Source organism: Marmota flaviventris, chromosome 3, assembly GCF_047511675.1.
Source record: "Marmota flaviventris isolate mMarFla1 chromosome 3, mMarFla1.hap1, whole genome shotgun sequence".
Classification (NCBI taxonomy): Eukaryota; Metazoa; Chordata; class Mammalia; order Rodentia; family Sciuridae; genus Marmota; species Marmota flaviventris.
This window is the reverse complement of record NC_092500.1, coordinates 7,603,255-7,624,341: the sequence shown is the minus strand read 5'-3', so window position 1 is coordinate 7,624,341 and position 21,087 is coordinate 7,603,255. Positions and strand designations below refer to the sequence as shown.

General features: G+C 53.1%; 1 protein-coding gene across 3 annotated transcripts in view; it reads left to right on the top strand.

Annotated features, from left to right (window-relative positions):
- The window catches only part of Zc3h7b (zinc finger CCCH-type containing 7B), a 52,923-nt gene extending 32,672 nt beyond the window's left edge, over window positions 1-20,251 (top strand). For 2 of the 3 annotated variants that reach the window (XM_071609447.1, XM_027926530.2), the window contains 16 exons: window positions 326-368; window positions 947-1,140; window positions 1,404-1,725; window positions 2,676-2,734; window positions 3,424-3,583; window positions 4,041-4,202; window positions 6,026-6,231; window positions 7,581-7,681; window positions 9,439-9,620; window positions 12,358-12,443; window positions 15,779-15,912; window positions 16,068-16,173; window positions 16,275-16,383; window positions 16,653-16,786; window positions 16,889-17,052; window positions 17,436-20,251. In XM_071609447.1, coding sequence (XP_071465548.1) covers window positions 326-368; window positions 947-1,140; window positions 1,404-1,725; window positions 2,676-2,734; window positions 3,424-3,583; window positions 4,041-4,202; window positions 6,026-6,231; window positions 7,581-7,681; window positions 9,439-9,620; window positions 12,358-12,443; window positions 15,779-15,912; window positions 16,068-16,173; window positions 16,275-16,383; window positions 16,653-16,786; window positions 16,889-17,052; window positions 17,436-17,691 — 2,418 coding nt within the window. In that variant the 3' untranslated portion in view covers window positions 17,692-20,251. The remainder of the gene's footprint in view (window positions 1-325; window positions 369-946; window positions 1,141-1,403; window positions 1,726-2,675; window positions 2,735-3,423; window positions 3,584-4,040; window positions 4,203-6,025; window positions 6,232-7,580; window positions 7,682-9,438; window positions 9,621-12,357; window positions 12,444-15,778; window positions 15,913-16,067; window positions 16,174-16,274; window positions 16,384-16,652; window positions 16,787-16,888; window positions 17,053-17,435) is intronic. The other variant, XM_027926563.2, reaches the window with a different exon arrangement.
- The last annotated feature ends 836 nt before the right edge of the window (window positions 20,252-21,087 follow it).

The window sequence follows — 21,087 nt, the reverse complement described above, 5'->3', positions numbered from 1 at the left end:
CTTAGTAAAATCCTCAGTGCCCTCCCCAGGGTGTGGATCCAACCTTTGGCAGGTGGGGAAACCGAGGCTCAGAGGTCCTATCCTATCCCCAGGGTCACTGCTGCCATGAGGTGCACCTGGGAGGCTTTTCTGACCCCACCCCACCCCTCCTAGCCAGAGTCTGTCTGACCCCTGGCTAGACCCCAAAGTCCAGCATGTGACAGGTGTTTGGTGTTTGAACCCACCCTAGGCCCTCCATGACTGGCCATCAGCATAGCCACGTTGGGGTGCCAGGCTATGCCTTCCAAGCCTGTGTCCCCTGCCTGACTGATGTACTTCTCCACAGGGAACTTCCAATGGATTGGGCTCCATAGATGACATTGAAACAGGTAGTAATCCCTGATCAACAGGACAGGGTGGCAAAGGAGCTTAGCTCCTGTCCCCAAGGTCCCCGGGGAGTCAGAAGTCAGTCCCCTTCCCATCCTGTAGACAGGGCTCCTGAGGGGCTCCTGAGGAGAGGAGAGAAGTAGAGGGTTGAAGGTCGGTCCCACTGTGGGCAGAAGAGCTCCTCTCTAGCTGTCCTCTGCCCTCGCTCTAGGCCTGCCCGGACAGACACCCACTGCTTCCACTGCCCTCCTGGCCCCTCTCCTCCTCATTGGCTTCCAGGAAGGGTTCCACCTTGTCAGTGTCCCTTAGAGAGTGGGCACTGCTGACCCTAGAGAAGATGAGGATGAGAGATATTCAGGTGGAACCAAAGCCATCGGGAGATGCCGTAGGACTGAACCCCCACCCCAGGTTTCCTTCCTTGGCCATCACAGGCTTCTGCCCTGGGGCCAGCCAACAGGGAGACAGGGTCACTGGGAGGAGGGCAGGATAAGTGTTAGATGATCACCCTAGGCCCTGGGACCCCTCCTCCACTCTCATCAAGCTGCGCCCCTGCGGCTACTGAGTTGGCCCCCCTCCACAGACTGCTATGTGGACCTGCGAGGCTCCCCAGCCCTGCTCCCCTCCACTCCCACGATGCCCCTGTTCCCTCACGTTCTGGACCTGCTGGCTCCCCTGGACAGCAGCAGCAGGACCCTCCCCAGCACTGAGAGCCTGGATGACTTCTCGGATGGTGATGTCTTTGGTCCAGAGCTGGACACCCTTCTGGACTCACTGGTGAGTCATCCTGCCGCCCTCCTGCTCCTGGAGTCCATATTCTACTTGGGTCCTCGTTGTCCCATGAGGGGTAGAGGGAAGATTCCCATCCATGTCACATTTGGGGAAATAGACGCCTCATGAGGGACTTGGCAGAACAGACACAAGGCTCCAGAACGTCTCCCAGAAGGGACGGGCTCCACCTCTTCCTGGAATGCACAGTTCTGTCTAGGGCTAGGCAGTCACATTCCCCGCTGACCCCTGCCTCTGTCCCTATTTCGCAGTCTCTGGTCCAGGGTGGCCTGCCCGGCAGTGGTGTGCCTAGTGAGTTGCCCCAGCTGATACCCGTGTTTCCTGGCGGGACTCCGCTGCTGCCACCCGTGGTGGGTGGCTCCATCCCCGTCTCCAGCCCACTGCCCCCTGCCTCCTTTGGCCTCGTCATGGACCCCTCCAAGAAGCTGGCTGCCTCTGTGCTGGATGCCCTCGATCCCCCAGGCCCCACACTGGACCCCCTGGACCTTCTGCCATACTCGGAGACCCGGCTGGACGCTCTCGACAGCTTCGGGTCAGCCCGTGGCTCCCTGGACAAGCCTGACTCCTTCATGGGTGAGGCCCGGGTGGGCATGTCCCCCCCACACCCCACTCCTGCACCACATTTGCAAGGTGCTGTCATGTCTCTGGTTTCTGGAGAGGAGATGGGGATTGTAACTCTAAACTGCCCAATCCAGGCTCTCTCACCTCTCCCAGTCCAGGGCCACTAGTGTGTGTGCTGCTGTGTCTCTGTGGTGCTCAATACTGTGTGTATCCAAGCCTCAGGCTGGTGTCCTGTTCAAGACTCATCAGTAGAGCTCCGATAGTTCGGGACTCCCTCACCCTAGTCTGGTCTCTCTGCCCAGCTTCCCAGGGCCCTGGGCCTCAGGCCAGGGGGTCCCACAACAATGATTCTGGGAGCAGGGTGCAAGACCACAGGCTCCTTCAGCACCACTAGATTGGGTGTTTGAGGAAACTGACGCATCTGGGCCCTGGTAGGACTGGCTTTCAGAGGTCAGACATAGTCTGGGACACTTACAACTGAGACATAAGGGGTAGAAGGAACATAGAAAGGCTGAGGGAGAACAATAGAGAGGTTGAGGGGGAAGTGATGGCGGGGCCAGGTCTTGCAGGTCATCAGCCGGGCAGAGAGTGTAGGGGCACGCCCTACGAGGTGGAGGGGTCGGGGCTGGTCAATGATCAGAACAGGGGCCTAAGGGAAGCATGAGTAGAACAGGGTCTCAGGGGAGCTATGGGCCAAGCTGAGAGCTCAGGATTTCTCTGGGGGCAGTGGGGAGACCCAGAAGGCTTAAGAAATGGACTGGGGAGCATGAGGAGGCTGCAGCCTCTTTGCCCCAGGGCTATGCCATGAGAATAGAGAAGAGGGCAGAGTCCAGGAATCAGCAAGATTAGAAGAGGATGTATGGCCTGGGGGACTTCCCCATGGACACAAGGGGAAGTCCTGGGATGGCCCCTCATGGCCTTAGTGCCAGGGCAAGTGACCCCTGTGTCTTCTCCCTGTCCAGAGGAGAACAATTCACAGGACCACCGTCCCCCAAGCAGTACTCAGAAACCAGCCCCCTCGGTGAGTAACGTGGATGGGACTCCACTACCAGGCCTTTCATTCCTCCTGGGGGCCAGGGGAGGGAGTGATGTGGGCTCTAGAGTTGTGTTCTCTGTATGAGGTGAGTTGCTGCAACCCCCAAGAAGAGGCACCCTCAAAGTGGAGGAACCCAAGGTGGTCCCCTAGCCCTTCCTTACTAGCCATGTGCTGGGGGTACCCAGAACACTCCCTGTCCTGCCTGCTTGGAGGCCTCAAGTGATTTCCTTGGCATTATTCACAGCCCTGATCTCCAGACTCAGTCTGTTCTGAGTTTCAAAGAGCGTGTGACCAGGAGGAGGCCTATACGCTGACCTTAGCCTGGATAATGGTCATGTGAGCCTGGGGAAGTCACCCAGTCTCTGAGATTTGTCTTCCTTCGTGCTAATGGCTGAGGACTTGGGAGGGCATATGCAGAGGCCTCCATCAGGGCCACTGCTCCTTCTCTGTGTTTCACATTGACCTTTGATTCAAGGAAAGGTTGTAAGCCAAGATTACTGTCACCTCTGCACCTGCTTAGCTTGAGGACTTCTGAGGGTTGGTTCTGGTGTTTGGGCTCTTGGACCACAATAGAAGGGCGGGGAGGGTTGAGGAAGAGGGAGGGCCCTCGGCTACAATTCTGCTCTTGGGTGGGATGGTGGCATCATAGAGCACCCTCTACCTTCGGTGCCTAGGCTGGCCGTGGTGGTCCAGCTGTCACTCAGTCCAAGATGGCCGACCTCCTCCTGTTACAGCCAGAGCCCTCCATGCCCAACACTGCCTTGCTCATCAAGAACCCCTTGGCTGCCACCCATGAATTCAAGCAGGCCTGCCAGCTGTGCTACCCCAAGACAGGTAATGTCACATCTGAGGCCACACCCCTCTGTCCCCAGACATGCCAGGAATCTCAGGACTTGGAGGTCCAGAACAGAAGGACCTTCGTGTGTCAGTAGGAGACAGGAGCCAGAAAACGAAGTCCCTCCAAGGCGGGAAGGGAAGGTGTGGGTGCTGGTTGAGGCCTGTCCTCTGCTGAGCACTGTTTTCATAACTCACTCTGGAGAGACTCTGAGATGGGCAGGCTCACCACAGGTCGTGGTGGTGGTGGAAAGGAAGCAGGGAGAATGGACTCCTTGGGGCCCCCCACCCTCTAACACTGACCCCATCTTTAGGCAGCACATAGCAAGGAGGGGTATGGCAGGAGCTGGGGAGGCCCAGATGAGGGCAGCTTTTCCAGTTCCCACCCCCTGCCTGGGCCCAGTGGTCACCCTTCAGTTCTACCTGGAATTATTGCTGCTGTCCGTCCTGCTCACAGGCCCCAGGGCGGGTGACTACACCTATCGTGAGGGCCTTGAGCATAAGTGTAAGCGGGACATCTTACTTGGTCGGCTCCGGAGCTCCGAGGACCAGAGCTGGAAGCGGATCCGACCTCGGCCCACCAAGACCAGCTTCGTGGGCTCCTACTACTTGTGCAAAGGTGAGATTTGCAACAGGACCGGTGAACAGCCAGAGCCTGGCTCCTCTCACCCCAGACACTGTTGTGTGGCAGGCAGTGGAACAGGTGTGGTCATCACATTCGTAGGAGAGGTGAGGGGGCTGGGGCTGTCACTCAGTGGTAGAGCACTTGCCTGGCACATGTGAGGCACTGGGTTCAATCCTTAGCACCACATAAATAAATAAAATAAAGGTATAAAAAATACAACATAAGAGAGGTGAGGAAGCTGAGCTCTGAGGCCCAAGTTCCCTGTCAGAATGAGCATCCCCTATCCTGACTGGCTCCAGAGACCCATGGGAAACATTCAGGACATTGCATGGATCTGGAGCCCTCTGATGGCCTGTGCTCTCAAGTGTGAGGGTCCTACAGTTCATGGAGAACTGATTTCTTACCACTGTAAGGACCCAAAGGGCTACTAGGGGGATGTGGAGAGAATGCACAGAAAGCATTAGGTCTTGACATATGTCAGTTCTTAGCCAGCATGGTGGTGCACCCCTGTAATCCCAAAAACTCAGGAGATTGAGGCAGAAGGATCACAAGTTCAAGGCCAACCTCAGCGACTTAACAAAGTCCTAAGCAACTTGGAGAGTGTCTCAAAATCAAAAATAAAAAGGGCTGGGGAAGTGGTTCAGTGGTAAAGTACCCCCGGGCTTAATCCTCAGTATAAAAAAAAAGTCCTTTTGATTGATTACATTATTGTCACTATTCTCATTTCCATCTCATGGAAGTCTGGTCAGTATTGGATGGACATTGTCATGTACCTGATTTGCTTTCTTCTATTCCCCAACCAAGCAATTTGGTTCAGTCCACATGGCAGTATGTGAAGTTGTGACTTCATTAAGTGCTTTAGAGCGCAGTACTTCTTCTGCACTTACCAACTTGTGTCCTCACAGTTCTGGATGAGGCGACCGAGGCTTTGAGAGTCTGCCAGGCAGTGCCTTTGTCTCCTGACCCAGCCTGCGGCAGTCACCTACCCAGGCTTTTGGGACCAGTTCCCCATCCTTCCTGAAGCCCTGCTATAGTCAGTTAGATTGAGTCCAAATTGAACAGGCCTACGGGTACCCATGCCTGCTTCCTCCTACCTCTGTCCTGACCTCTCCCCAAACAGACTGACCCTCCCGTCGACTCTGTGGCACATCCTCTATGGGAAACCCCTTCCCACAATGCTTCTCTCTGCATCTGTCTCACCTGTACCTGGGGATGTGACCCATTTCTCTGTGTCTATGTCCCATGTTGCCTTGTGGTATGGTCCAGTGGAATTTGGGTCAAGGCCAACTTAGAAAGAGGAGAAGGAAAGAAAACATCAGATCCACCCTAGGAAGGCAGTTTTCCCAGGTCTGAGCCTACTTCTCTCTCCAACTTCCTTGGCCTCAGTCCCCACAACTCAGTGTCCTCTGCTCATGGAAAAACAGCCAAAATGCAGGGAGTGACAAGGAGTCCCAGCGCAAGTTTCTCTGACTTGGAAGTCCATGTTCTGAACCATGCAGTGTTAGTTTCCTGGTGAATAATAATTAAAAAAAAAAATCCTTTCCATTTACATAGAGGCTTGCATACTTCCATAAACCTTTTGAACGCTTTTTGTCCTACAGAAGAAGACGCTCTGGGGGCAGGTGGGCAGGAGTGTTGGCCAAGCTCTGCAGGTGTCCAGCACAGAGGGGCCTGGTTGACATTTTGGAAGGTATCTTCATAAGGAGGACACCAAGCCTAGCAAAGCTGAGCCCTGCTGCCCACAGCAGGATCCTGGGGGCGTTGCAGGCTGCCGTCCCTGCCTGGCAGAACGTGTGTGTCCTGTTGCCTCTTTGCAGACATGATTAACAAGCAGGACTGTAAGTACGGGGATAACTGCACCTTCGCCTACCATCAGGAGGAGATCGACGTGTGGACCGAGGAGCGGAAGGGCACCCTCAACCGTGACCTGCTCTTCGACCCACTGGGGGGTGTCAAGCGTGGCAGCCTCACCATCGCTAAGCTCCTCAAGGAGCACCAGGGCATCTTCACCTTCCTCTGTGAGGTACCTGCCCATCTGCCTACACCACTACCTCCCCCACAACGCAGGGCTGGGGTTGCTCCTGGGCACCGGCCATTATGGGGGTCAGTCCTGGAACCTGTGGCTGTGGGAGGCCTGACTGCAGAATCAGTAGATCCCTGGACTGTTCTCACTAGAGACCGGACCCTATCCAGTCCTTCATTTTAAAAATGTGGAAACCAGGGCCAGAAAGAAATAGTAACCCTCCCACCTCGTCTTCCCTGACAGTCACCTGTCAGGCTTTAGATCCTCATTTCCACCTTGCCGGCCATGCTGGCAGGCTGTCCCTGTTTAAGCATGGTGATGCTGGGGTTCGAGGAAGCACGGAGCTGCCTGAAGGCCACACGGCTAGTCCAGAGCAGAGCTGAGCTTTAGACCTGGAGTGAGTCCCACCTCTCAATGTCAGCTGCCACTGCTGGTCCTCGTGGCCAGCCCCCCTGGGACCAGGCAGATGGGATGCTCATCCCAGGTTGTCCCTGGATGTCTATGTGGGCCTGGTGTGATTAATCCTACTTAGCAAGGAGTTCATGACCTTGCGCCTCATGCCTCCCTCGACACGCTCTCCAGTCCAGCTGTGCCAGCGTTGACGCCTGCTGCATTTCCTGCCTGTGCCCTAGCTGACCACCCTGGAGAGCTGTCCCGTGTCTCTGCATCTCAGACCCCCTGGGCTCAGCTCTGATCTCAGCAGTTCTACTGAGCTGTCATCAAGTCCCTCTCCAGAGTGGTCACAGAAGGCCATGCTTGGCCTTGGGAGAGAAATTGACTCATCTTATTTGTTAAGGTCAAGGGACATTTTCATGTCCATCTCTGTGGCACAAGGGCTCGGGGTCTGGATTGCTGGCAGGGTTTGGTGTGGCTCATCCATTGCACAGCCAACCCCTTCCCTGACCCTCAGAGCAGGTGTACTTGGGCCGGCAGTTGGCTTGGGAATCATGGCTCACAGCCAGGTGGCAGAATGCAGTTTATAGAGCACCTGTAGTTTCTTCTTATCTTTTTTCAACTTTTATAGTGAATCTGTGGAACAAAGCAGGTATGGTTATTCCCAGTTTACAGTTGAGGAAAATGAGGCACAGAGATATTGAACAACCCCATGCTCCAGGCATTTGGATTGGTAGGATCAGAGGGAGGGAGAGGGAGAGAGCCAGGGCCCAGGTTATCTGTGAACTAGAGCCAGAGACATGGGTGCCACCGACCCTGGGATTTCCTTCCTCACTCTGACCTAGGGCAGGGTTTTCAGGGACCAGCTGTCCTTCCCTAAGTGCCCATGTGGGGTCCCAGCCTACCCCTTCCCCAGGTGGCCTCGCAGGGTTCCAGCCCATCCCCTCCCTGGGCAGATCTGCTTTGACAGCAAGCCCCGGATCATCAGCAAAGGCACCAAGGATTCTCCATCTGTCTGCTCCAACCTAGCTGCCAAGCACAGCTTCTACAACAACAAGTGAGTAGGTCCTGCATCCTGGGGCTGGGCATGGGTAAAGTCCCCCTGGGGCAGCTCTGATAGCTAGGGAAAGGCTGAGGACTAAGAGTAGACTTGGGTGTCAAAACAAAGGACAGTCTCCACCTGGAAGGACAGGAACATGTGTATTGAGCAGCTACTCATTCCAGCCATTGTCTTAGGTATTTGATTATCTCAGCAGTCCTCTGGAGAAGGAGTTACTGTCCCTCTTGTACAGAAGGGAAAGCTGAGCTTGGGAGCATCTTTAGTTGGCAGGCAAGTCGGGGCACCACCTTGACTCTGTCTGGCATCCATCATTGTTACGATGTCAGCATCAGACAGGGAATGGGAGGCATGGGGTTGGATCTGGCATTGCTGCCTTTGCTCTTCTTGCTTGCTGTGGCCCTGCCCCAGTATGCAGCCCAGGCCCTGCAGTCAGACACATCTGAGTCTGAATCCCAGCCTGGCCCATGGCTGGCTTTATGTTCAAGCACTAGCCAGCGCAGCCCTAGGTTTCCTCGTCTGTTAGATCAATGGCAATCCTATTCCTAGATTTCAGTGAGGGTCATTAAGATTCCTGGCCCAGGGCTGGGGCTGTAGCTCAGTGGTAGAGTACATACCTGGCACACATGAGGCACTGGGTTCAATACTCACTACCACATAAAAATAAATAAAAATTTAAAAGAAAGAAAAAAAAAACAGATTCCTGGCCCACAAGAATGTGGGGGAAAGAAACACTATACACTGTTGGAAGATAAACTATAACAACCACAGTGGAAATCAATATGGAGGTTCCTCAGAAGACAAAGACTGGAACCAGTAGATGACCCAATTACACCAAGGAATTAAAATCAGTGTACTATAGCTGTGTATGCATGTTTATAGCTGTGTATGCGTGTTTATAGCAGTGCGATTCGCAATAGCCCATTTATGGAACCAGCCTAGGTGTCTATCATCAAATGAATAGATAAAGAAAATGTGGTGTATATACACAATGGAGTTTTACTCAGCCATAAAAAATGAATTATGTAATTCACAGAAAATTCGCAGAACTTAAGCATTAAGTGAAATTAGCCAGACTCAGAAAGTCAAGGATCCTGTTCTCTCTCACTTATAGAAGCTGTAGAGAAAAAAGAGAAGGAAAAAAAAAAAAGGTGGGAGGAATCTCATGAAAATAGAAGGGACAGCTGTAGAGAAAGAGGGCCAGGGGAAGGAAAGGGAGTACTAGAGAATGAATTTGACCAAATTATGTTATGTGCATATACAAATATGTCACAGTGTACCCCACTAGATGTATAATTATAATGCACCAATTTAAAAGTTAATTAAAAGAGAAAAGAAAGAAAAGTTTTGGGGCCCAAAGGAAGGGCATCCAGCCCAAAACCTAAGGGAAAAGTTCCCTCTCCCACCCAGAGGCACTCCTTCTCCTAGTCTCATGACAGGTGGGGTCTGGTGCCCTCTGCTTCTGGGCAGCTCCAGATGGAGCAGGCCCTGGATTGAAGCCTGCTCAATTGAAGCTTTACTAGGCCGGCACTAGTAAAGCAGACCTGGGACTTTCAGGCCTAAGTCTGCACAGGTGCAGGACCCCAACCCCTAATCTGCTGTTCCACCACGTTCTGGGATTAGAGAATGGGGCAACAATATCCACAGGCAAGTCTCTCCCCTCAGGATTGCCTGGCATGGGGAAGGGCAGCAGCCCAGGAAGGTGGAGGGTCGGGAGGGCTGCAGTCAGCATTGTGTCCTCGCCACCTGCCCACCAGGTGTCTGGTGCACATCGTCCGCTCCACCTCCCTCAAGTACTCCAAGATCCGCCAGTTCCAGGAGCACTTCCAGTTCGACGTGTGCCGCCACGAGGTGCGCTACGGCTGCCTGCGTGAGGACAGCTGCCACTTTGCCCACAGCTTCATTGAGCTCAAGGTCTGGCTGCTGCAGCAGTACTCAGGTAAGGGGCAGGCAGGACAGGTGAAGGGACGTGGGACCTGGCTGGGTGGAAGCCCCAGGGCATGATGGCCAATGGAAGCGATGTCAGGAAGCTGATACTGGGCAAACTCTTTGGAGCAGCTGGTGCATCCTGAATGTCACAGAGGAAACAAAGACCTGCTGTTGGGGAGCCTCTAGGCCTGGAGGATCCTAGGCTTCTCCCCACCTGGGCAGTGTCAGGGGAACACAGGTGGAGAGGGAGTACAAGCCAGGCTGCAGAGCTGGGTAGACCCGGCCCCTGCTCCAGCTCTCCACTTGCTGCATGGGAATGAAGGGGCTCTGTCAGGTGAAGGGGCTCTCCCTTAGCCTCCATTTGCTCACCTGGAAAGTGCCAGCCTAATCTCTACATCACAGATTACCAGATATTCACCCACTTGCTCACCTAAGAGGGATTTATTGAGTAGTTTCTCTGTGTCAGAGGATTCAGCCATGAACTGGTCAAGGCCCTTGCTCCAGAGGACTTACTTACAAGGGGGCAGGACACAATATCCAATTTGGGAAGCGCATCCTGTGTTCCATCTGACCTATGACGTGCACTTCTCCCCTGATTTAGTTAGCAGCATTTTGTGTGTGTAGGAAATCAGTGTCGTTGAGAATCCATAGTGGTATCATTTCAGATATGCATCGGTGCTATGAGGAAGGTAAAGAAGAGCAAGAGGACAGGGCCACAGGGGGAGCATTTTAGATCAGATGGGGGAGAATGGTTCTTTGAGAGAAGGGCAGAAGGAACAGCAAGGCAGAAGGCCCCCAAGGAAGGAGGAAGACTCTCTGTGGGGACTATGGCAGTGAATGGGGCAGGGTAGAGTTGAGGCTCCAGTGTCTGCAGGGACCCAAGTGTGTAAGAGTATCTTGGCCTTAAATAGAAATATAGGGGAACACAGGTGGAGGAAAAAAAAGAAAAGAAAAAAGCGATATTCTAATCAGTGATGGACTATATATACAACAGTGGTCCCGTAAGATTATTATGAAGCTGAAAGCATCCTGTCTCCCAGTCATGACAGCACAGTGCAACAAGTTTCTTAGTTGTTTGTGGTGGTGCCTAGTGTAAACAGACCTACTGCACTGTCAGTCGTTTAAAAGCAATGCAGAGTTGTGTACGTGGAACTTGATAATAAACAAAATGACCATGTCACTGGTTTATGTATTTCCTAGATTATACTTTTTACTGGAATTTTAGAATGTACCCCATTTTATTTTATTTTTTTTTTATCAAAGTTTGCTGTAAAGCAGTGACACTGGCAGAAGCGTCATACATCTTGTTTACACATCTCTTGATTACATCAAGAGGCCCGGTGGAGCACTTACCTCCACTCTGTAGGTCTGTGTAAGTACACTCTGCAATATTCAAAAGAAGAGGCAATCCCCCAACAGCACATTTCTCAGGGTGCAGCATCATTAAGCAGCGTGTGTCTGCAGTTGGCCTTGTCCTAAATGTGAAGCTCAGGGACTGTTTTAAATGTGATGTGCAGCGTTGTTTTCACAATGCTTTAGCTGCTGGGTGAAGAAAAGAGGAGTAAGAGCAGAAGCAGAGACATGAGTGAGGGTGTGGCTCAGGCCAAATGGTGGCAGTGGAAGTGACAGAAGTAGTCATATTCCAGGTATATTTTGATAGTAGAACCTATACAATTTGTTGATGGACCAGATGTGAAGTATGAAACAAAAGATGGTATCAAGGTCAATTCCAAGGTCAGAGTATGTGGAAGAATGGAATTCCATGTTCTGAGAAAGGGGAGGCTATAGGAGAAGGAAGTTTGGGGGGTGACCTCAAGGCTCAGCATGGGTCAGGGAGTCTGGGCTGCCTGTGGGACTTCAAGTGGAGATGTTGAGCAGGCAGCTAAATGTGGGAGGTTGGAAGTTCACAGGAGAGGTCTAGGCTATAGATACCCAATTGCAGATCATCAGCAAGAATCTGGGTATAAAGTGCATTGCGTGGCCCAGATGATTAGCTGCTTTGGGGCAGTATTCACAGAATAAGTGGAAAGCAAATTGTGGGAAGGCACTAGAAAGAGTGGAGGAGTTAGGAAGAGGTGCTGAGCCAGACCTCTCAGTGTAGATTCCTTGAGGAAAGTAAAGAAGAGCAAGAGGACAGGGCCATGGGGGGGAGCATTTTAGATCAGATGGGGGAGAATGGTTCTTTGAGAGAAGGGCAGAGAGCTGTTCCAGGCAGAAGGAACAGCAAGGCAGAAGGCCCCCAAGGAAGGAGGAAGACTATCTGCGGGGACTATGGCAGTGAATGGGGCAGGGTAGGGTTGAGGCTCCAGGGTCTGAAGCTGATGGAAATCCAGGGAGGGTCCAGGCCACCAATCTGCAGCAATTGCCCTTTGGAGACTGGCAGTGAAGAGCCATGACAACTTCGTGAGCTGGTGAGCTAGGTGGGCTAGGGGCTTTAAGCAGGGTCAGGCCGGAACCCCCACTGAGGGAGGAGGTGGGGTCAGGAAAGGGTGCTGAGCAGCAGGCCCAGGAGAGGTCGATACCAACAGGGGAATGGAGGGGGTGGCCTTTGTTCCCATGTTGCAGATAAGCAAACTGACTAGGGAGGATGAGTGGATTCCCTGCATCCTGAGTCTTACTGTGGCCTGGCCTAATTGGGGTAAGGCTCCTTTACTTGAGCCTCAGGTGGCACAGGTACCCCGCAGATGCCTTACCCCTCCTTGCCAAGTCCTTTCAGGGACACCTGTGTCTGCCCCCACCCTCCCCAGGCATGACCCATGAAGACATTGTTCAGGAATCCAAGAAATACTGGCAGCAGATGGAAGCCCATGCAGGAAAGGCCAGCAACAGCTTGGTAAGGCCCAGGATTGGCACTGAGGGTGGGATCAGGCCCCACAAGGTCTAGCCTATTCCTTTACTCTGATGTAATTTCATTTCATATGTACTGGAAAGTTGTAAGACTCGGTATGAAGAATCCATGTACACCCTTTCTGAATTCCCCAGAAGCTAACATTTTTCCATGTCCCACACTTGCTTTGTAGTCTGTGTGTCTGTCTTTGTCATCTCTGTGTGTGTGTCTGTGCTTTGTTCTGAATGTGTATGTATACATATACCCATATCTAGTTATATACATAAATGTGCACACCTTTTCACTTTACTCATTGGAGAGTAGGTTGCAGATATGATGTCCTCTTACCCGAAACGCTTCCATGCATATGTCTTCAAAATAAGGACACTAGCTAGGTGCAGTGGTACACACCTTTAATCCCAGTGACTGGGGGAACTGAGGCAGGAGGAACACAAGATCCGGGTCAGCCTCAGCAGTTTAGTGAGACCCTGTCTCAAAAATTAAAAAAAAAAAAAGAGCTGTGGGTGTAGTTCAGTGGTAAAGCATCCCAGGTTCAATCATCAGTACCAAAAAAGGACCCTTTCTTACAGGAAAAATTGACATACAAAAGTATTATTCAGATTTTATAAATTATTCCTAAAATTCTGGCTAATGCACTGTGTGTGGTTGTTGTCTCTTTAGACCCCTTAAACTAAAACAGTTCCTCAATTTGTCTTCTGTGACACAGATGTTTTTGAAGAGCCAGTGGTTTTGTAAAAGGTCTTTCCCTGTGGGATCATGTGCAGCTTCCTCATGTCACAGGGACAAGGACATGTTCTCAGAGAATATTATCTCTGTTTGTCCTATTACTGGTGATAATTTGGTTAAACATTATAACCTGATTTAACTTTGATTAAAGTTCTCAATTTGCAGATGGGGAAACTGAGGCTTGCAGCATGTTAGAGACTTGCCAAGGGGCAGGTCCAGGTTCACTGACATTTTGCCTAGAGCTTGCCCTGCACCATTCCTTTCACCCCATCACCATCGGGTTCCTCATCATCAAACCTTGCCTCGCCCAGCATTACGGTGGGGGTGAGGCTTGCAGAGCGGATCCAAGCTGCAGCATATCAACCCCCTGTTACATGCTAGGCCTTGCCCTGCCCCTGTGCTTATGCCTCCTTAGGCTGTGTGATCACTGTAATTGTAGATGGCATTGTGGACACCAGTCTTAGAAGGGTGGTCTCAGGGACTAGGAGACAGTGTGTGTAAGGTGAGCCCTCTGTTCTGTCCACACCTGAGGATGATACTTTCATCCATGCCAGACCTATCCACTAACCAAACAGGGAGAGTTGGGTCCCCTAACTCCTTATGAGGCCTGCCTGAATGAGGAGCAGGCCAGGCTTGCCAGTACGGCTGCCTGTCCCCTTGGGCCTTCCTTTTCTAGTCTCCTTGTTCCTGGTCCTTTTCTCTCTTTCTCCACTTCCTGGCCAACCCCTGCTCCACCTGGTCTCCTTGCTCCTGGCCAGGAGCCCAACAGGAAAGCAGCGAGGGCTTAGGCAGAACCAGCCACCTAGCCTTCTAAAGAGAGAGCACCAAATCCCGAACTCTCTTTCCCTCTGACCCCACATCCCTCCTTCCTGACCAGTGGTGCTTCCAGGGATACCAGGGACAATCAGTAAACATAGGTGGCCACAGGTACCATGAAGGGCTTTATCCCCTTCTTGCTGCCAAATGTCCCACCCTGCTCACCCAAGTTACTATGCTGGGGCCTGGCTCAGAATAGGAAATCTATGCCAGGCCAACTGTGGCCCAGGCAGGAGGCTTTTCCTTGCTTATTATCTGAAGGATGAGGCCAGTGGCTCCGTGAGGCCAAGGACAGGTAGATACCAGGCAGAAGCAGCTTGGGCCCTGTGCTTGCAGCTTATCAGTGCCATCTCAGAGAAAGAAGCACAAATGCCCACCTCAGACCCAACCCCTGTCCTCAGGCCACTTACCTGAGGGAGTGTGATAACCATTCTGAGCCTGCCTCTGCTTAATCAAATGGGATCGGGAAGGATCCCACCCACTCTGAGAGTTATCAGGAAGCTGGTGAGACCACGTGGTTATGAAGTGTGGGCACTGTGCCTGAGCCTATTAGGAGCTCAGAACCAGTGTGGCTGTTCTTTGGAGCAAGGTCTGAGCCACCACACCCCTGGGCACCCCACTACCTCAGCTGTGAAATGGGAATAGTACCTTCCTCTTAGTGCTTCTTGTGACAATCAAGAGGAACATCCAGAAATCATGAGCGTGTGGGTAATCTGCCTGCTCCCTACATCCTAGTTATTCATCCCAGTCCCTCGCTCCTGGGATTAATGTGCATTATCCTGGGGCTGAGCCAGGCTGCAGCTTGCCCAGTGCCAGACCAGGGGTCAGTCAGTACTGAGGACAGAGCTCTTCCCTGTTCCAGGGCAGGCCCTGGTCTGGGCTTGCTGGGTCACAGGGGTGTGGGCCATAGCTCCTGTCCTGGGGTGATTGCCATAGCAGGATACATGTACTTGCCAGTCTGGAGGAACATGGGCTGTCCAAAGGGGTAACTCCACACCCAAGGATCCCAGGAGAATGGGGAGGCTTTAGCTAACAGGAGGGAAGGGGGATAGCTGGAGGGTTCACAGAGCATCAGGTTGGCCATGGTCATGGGGTGGGCACTTTTCCCACTTCTTGACCCTTTGCCCTGTTCCAGGGGTGCATGACAGAGGATGGGGAAGAAGTATGGGGGAGGGGCCAGAGTCCAGGGCTGCCCAAGGTGGAATCCACTCTGCCCACCCCACCTTTGGGACTCCTGCTCTCTACAGGCTCAGCACTCCTGACCAAATCAGTTGGTCAGTGTGCAGTGGTCCATCAACTGTGGGAGCTCACAAAAGGGACACCTTTGCCAGGAGGGCTCCAGGGAGGACTTCCTACAGGAAGTGGAGCTTGAACTGAATTTTGAAGGACAGTTTCTAAAGCAAATTGGACGAAAAATGGAGGCTTGGCATTCCCGACACAGAGAACAGTGTGTGCAAAGGCAGGAGGAGCCCCAGGAAATGCAGGAGCTTCACAGAGCAGGCTGCTCAGGGAGTGAGGAAAGGTGGGAGCCAGCCAGGGAAGGCAGAAAGATCCCCTGGTCAGGAAACAGGAGCCCCATTCTTGGCCTGACTCCAACACCAAGAAGCCAACGGACCTACAGTTGGGAAATCACTGCTGTCAGTAGACCCAAGGAGTAGACCAGCCCATTCTAAGACTTGGGTGGCCCTAGCACTCCCAGAGGCTGCCCATGTGACAGACCCCAGGACCTTAAGCATGGTACCTGCGGTGTCACCAACCCCTCCCACATCCCTATACAGGGTGCCCCAAGGACACATGGGCCCAGTACCTTTGACCTACAGATGAAGTTTGTGTGTGGCCAATGCTGGAGGAACGGGCAGGTGGTGGAACCTGACAAGGAACTCAAGTACTGCAGCGCCAAGGCCCGTCACTGGTGAGCGGGTACCAGCCAGGGGCTTGGGCAGGATGGGGCCCACCCATGCACCATGGGTGAAGAGACAAAGACTCAGGCCAGGGCTCTCTGAGGAGATCACACAGCTCTGAGGCTTCACCCCAAGCTCTCTACTGGCTTCCTTCTCTGTCCTATAGCTGGACCAAGGAACGGCGTGTCCTTCTGGTGATGTCCAAGGCCAAGAGGAAATGGGTGTCAGTGAGGCCACTGCCATCCATTCGCAACTTCCCACAGCAATATGATGTGAGCTTGGGGGCAAGTACAGCTTGGGCAGGGATTGTGGGCCCTGAAGTGTTTCCTGCCGTAGGTGGGACTCAACCGGTTCTCCTGCCCCCTTCCCCCAGCTCTGCATCCATGCGCAGAATGGCCGCAAGTGCCAATATGTGGGCAACTGCTCCTTCGCACACAGCCCTGAGGAGAGGGACATGTGGACATTCATGAAGGAAAATAAGAGTGAGTGGCAGACTTGCCCCCGCTCCTCTCTGCTAGACATCCCTCTGGGCTTGCTGGGCTTCCCTCTGCCTCCCAGGGGTTTCTCCAGCCTCAGCAGGCCATGCCTCCAGTTGACCAGGCTCCAAGGGGTGGGTAGCTTAGCAACAGAGCCTGGAATCCCATGGCTCCCAAGTCCAATGGGGATCACGGATCCATTCTGCCCAATAGATCCATTGGGCAGAGTGGATGTTAGGGAAGCCCCCTCACTAGGTACTCTGTCCCCTGGTCAGTCCTGGACATGCAGCAGACCTATGACATGTGGCTGAAAAAACACAACCCAGGAAAGCCTGGGGAAGGGACCCCAATCAGCTCTCGGGAAGGAGAGAAGCAGATCCAGATGCCCACAGACTACGCCGACATCATGGTAAGCCTGGGCCATGGCCTACACCTGACCCAGGAGGGCAACCTGGAAGGGTTGGCTGGCGGGCAGGTGGGGAGTTGGCACCCACAGCAACTGTGCCCCCAGATGGGCTACCACTGCTGGCTCTGTGGCAAGAACAGCAACAGCAAGAAGCAGTGGCAGCAGCACATACAGTCCGAGAAGCACAAGGAAAAGGTCTTCACATCGGACAGTGATGCCAGCGGCTGGGCCTACCGCTTCCCCATGGGCGAGTTCCGGCTTTGCGACAGGTGCTCCAAGAAGGGCAGGGTGGGGCAGCGCAGCAGGGCCTGGTGGGATGCAGGTGGGCCTGAGGACATGAATACACTGGCCAGTTCTGGCTCCTCTTGGCCTAGAGATGGCCTCTAGGGCCTGGTATGTCTTGGGTTTGAGTACAGCCCTGAGTGGTGGGGGTGGGGCAGGATTGGGGGGTGGGCTCAGATCTGCCTAGTCCCCTTTTCTGTGGCCCTGGCTCACATTGCCAAGGGGCCAATTATCTAGGTGCTACTGAGCTGGGGCTAAAGCTACCCAGGGAAGGGCTTGTTTGGGGGGAGGTCAAGTGGCTGATCCCAGGTCCCACAGCTTGGAGCAGGAAGGCACAGAGCTTGGGCATTGAGCCTCCTGATGCCCACAGGCTCCAGAAGGGCAAGACCTGCCCAGATGGGGACAAGTGCCGCTGCGCCCATGGACAGGAAGAGCTCAATGAGTGGCTAGACCGGCGTGAGGTGCTGAAGCAGAAGTTGGCCAAGGCCCGCAAGGATATGCTTCTGTGCCCACGGGATGATGACTTCGGCAAATACAACTTCCTGCTGCAAGAGGACGGGGACACTGCTGGTGCCACCCCAGAAGCCCCTGCTGGTGCCGCTGCTGCCACCACCATCGGAGAGTAGGGTCAGGTCTTGGCCATGGGCAAAATCCTGGGGTAGGGGTTGGGGATGGGGAAGGAGGGCCGGATGAAAGGGTCAGGGCAGGCCAGCTGGGGTGGGGAGCCACCCTCATCAGGCAACCCCTGGCCCCCTGGGGTGCCATCCTTCCCCCACCCCCACTGCCCCAGGTGTGCATATCCAGGTGCACGAGCTGCAGCCTCAAGGGTCCCAAGGTCCTCATCCTGCTGAAACCTGGGCAGACCCTCCCCCACCCCCACAACTCTCCTGGTTGGAGAGGGAGGGGCCTGACTGACCCCTCCAGTTTCAACCTACAGCTTTAACTTGTGTCTGCTCCTAAAGGGGGCTGCTCAGGGCTGGGGAGCCTGGGGTCCCCACTTGAATCTGCAGCAGGAGGGTCCTTCTCCCTCCCCCCCCCCACTTCCTGGGGGCAGATCAGGACAAGGGCAAGAGGCCCCAATTAGCTTTAAAATGCAGATCCAGGATGGACCTGGGAACACTATAATGGTCACTTACTACCAGGGACTCGGTTTCCCCTCTGGTTGGAAAGGTGGGAGGAGTTGGGTAGATGATCTCTGGAGCCTGACTAAGGATTCTGGACTGTCACCCCAGCCTCTTTCCCTCCCAGGCTATCAGCATAGATTATACATCCTCAGCCTTCAGAACTGACCTAGCCCAAACCCCATTTTTCAGAAAAGGAAGAGTCCTAGCAGGAGGAGTGATCTGTCCAGGGTCCCCAGCCCTTAGCACAAGGCAGAGATGGATGAAAGCACTGTTCACTTAGAGCCTCTGTGCTCCTCAGTGGGTCTGGGACCGTCTCTGAATCAGTGTGTGGCTAGGGCCCCATGCAGTGCCCTTGAGGGCTAAGGAAATGTTGCTCAGAGAAGGGCTGGTCATGTCAGCACCCCACAGAGGGACAGGCTGTCCTGAGGATGGTCATTGCAGTGAGCAGCAGAGGTTACATCCCCATACCCACTCAGGGAAAAGTGGCAAAGGGCAGGTTCTATATAAGGCACAGGGCATGGGGAGGGGAATCGAATGAGAGGATGTAGAGAAAAGGGAGACTTGACCCTGGGCTACATGGGCTGGCCACTCCAGGATAGAACATGACCCCTCCTTCCTGGACTTACCACCTCCTCTCCCCAAGACTTACCAATATGCCCATCTACCCCTGCCCCTCCCTGATCCCCTACCCTGCTGGCTGCCTGGGACCCCAGCTGATCTCCAGCCCCTGCCCCCACCCACTAAGGCCTCTCCCATCCTCTGAGATGTCTGTGTGTACCCCACCTCCATCCCACCCACCATGGGCAAACCCAGCCTCCCCTGGCTCCCCAGACATTCCAGAATCCCCCACACCATTGGCACAAGGAGTGGGGTATCCCCGGAAGGAACCAGGGGCTAAGGCTATGGGAAGTGAGATGGAGAGAATGGAATACCCCATATTTCTCCATTAGCAAGGATTGATAATGTGTGATGATACAATGTCGGGCACTGGAGGCCACAGAGGACCCTGTTCTTCATGCCACCGCTGCCCAACCTTCTCCCAGTAATCATGGCATGCACCCTTTCCTATTTCCTGCCCCCTGTCCCCTGCCCCCAGCAAGCCAGCACTGCAATTTGGGTGCTGGTGGGGAGGAGAGACCATACCCAAGGTGGGGTGGTGGCTGTGAATGTCAATGATACTTGTTCTCCTGATCTGTGGTGTTGCAGTCTGTTGTCACCAGCCTTGTTCTTAGTGTGTATATATGTCGCCCCCGTGATGCATATATACACAGGTATTAAATATATCGCTCTATATAATATTATATATGTGTGTGGTATCCAAGGAATCACTTCTAATGAGGGCTAAAGATAAAGAATTTGGCCAGAAAATGCAGCCATCCTTGCGTGATTAGGAGGGTGTTTCAGGATCACTGGACTGTTTGCAAGGAGACAGGAACTGGAGCCATGGTTCTGAGGTGGTGTGGGCAGTAGGGGTAGCTGTGGCCACCACCTGCACCCTGTTCATCTGATAGTTTCCCAGACCACCCCTGTCTAATGGGAAGAGAGCCTGAGTGCTCAGGGAAAGAAAATTATTTATATTTGTCTCCCCCAAAGCCCAAGAAATGGGATTGGAGTTCAGAAATGTTATCTTCACCCTGTTGTCTATCTAAGGGCCTGACCTGGTCAGAGCTGGATCCCCCACAAGGTAGGGAAGAGAGTGTGAGGCAGGGCAGGGGGTGGCAGTGCAGAAAATGCTTTTAATGATGAGGGTAACTATTTTAAATGTGACTCCTCCAGGGCCCCTGGCTGGGAGACTCAGAGTTCAACCTGCACTCACGCCCACCACAACAGGCAGGGATAAGATGGCATGGTAGACATGGGGCCAGGGTGGGAGGAGGAGGGATGCTGCATTTCTCAGCTAGGCAGTAATCAATTTAATGGTCCTTTTAAAATGTCTGTGTATTAAAATTTTAAGAATACCACACTTTAATATTAAATATCATAAGGTCTAGTATCTTGATAATAATGTAGATGTTTTAATAACAAATTTTTGTCCTTCTTAAAATAAAATGAAAGAAACTTGCTTACTTTGGCCTTTGTTCTAGAAAATAAATGTGTGCCCTTTGACCCCTGTCCTTGAGGTGTTACACTCCTGTTCCTCCCTGCCTGGACCAGGACTACACTGTGCTCATGGAGTAGTGCTGACTGCTGCTGGCTATGGCTCAGACAGACATTTCCAGTGGTGAGGGGCAAGCATGTGGCCCTGTATGCAAAGAGGCCCACCAGTCTGGGCTCCCAAAGCCCCTTGGTGGCTTCATACATATGGCCCCAGGAAGGAGCTGCCCTTTGCCAGCTCTTCTGCAGCCTGCTTACATCTCTCCTAGGGCTGCCCACAGACACCCACACCTCCCTGCTTTTACCATCACATACTATGGTAGGTTCTATGTGTTTTCTGGATTTGGCCCCTCTAGGAGGGTGAGGGATCATACTGTGTTTTGAAATTTGATCTCAACTGCAACCCCGACTCCTCTGGGCCCAAAGACGACTAAGGTCACAAGGGCTCAGTTCCTTCCTCTTTAAAAGGAGCAGGTATGGGCTGGGGTTGTGGCTCAGTAACAGAGCACTTGCCTAGCATATGTGAAGCACTGGGTTTGATCCTCCGCACCACATATAAATAAATAAATAATAAAGGTGCATCAACAACTAAAAAAAAAAAAAGGAGCAGGTATATTAGATCAGGAGTTCTGTATCTGCTGCATGAGAGATATTTGTGTGTGTGTGTGTGTGTGTGTGTGTGTGTGTGTGTGTAGGGTACAGGTAGTGAAGGGGTTCTTGAGAGGAGGGTTTACACATGTTCCAGAGTGGGTGCTCCCCAGATAGCCTTAAACTGCAGTGGCCCCAGGAAAGAGGCCCAGGGCC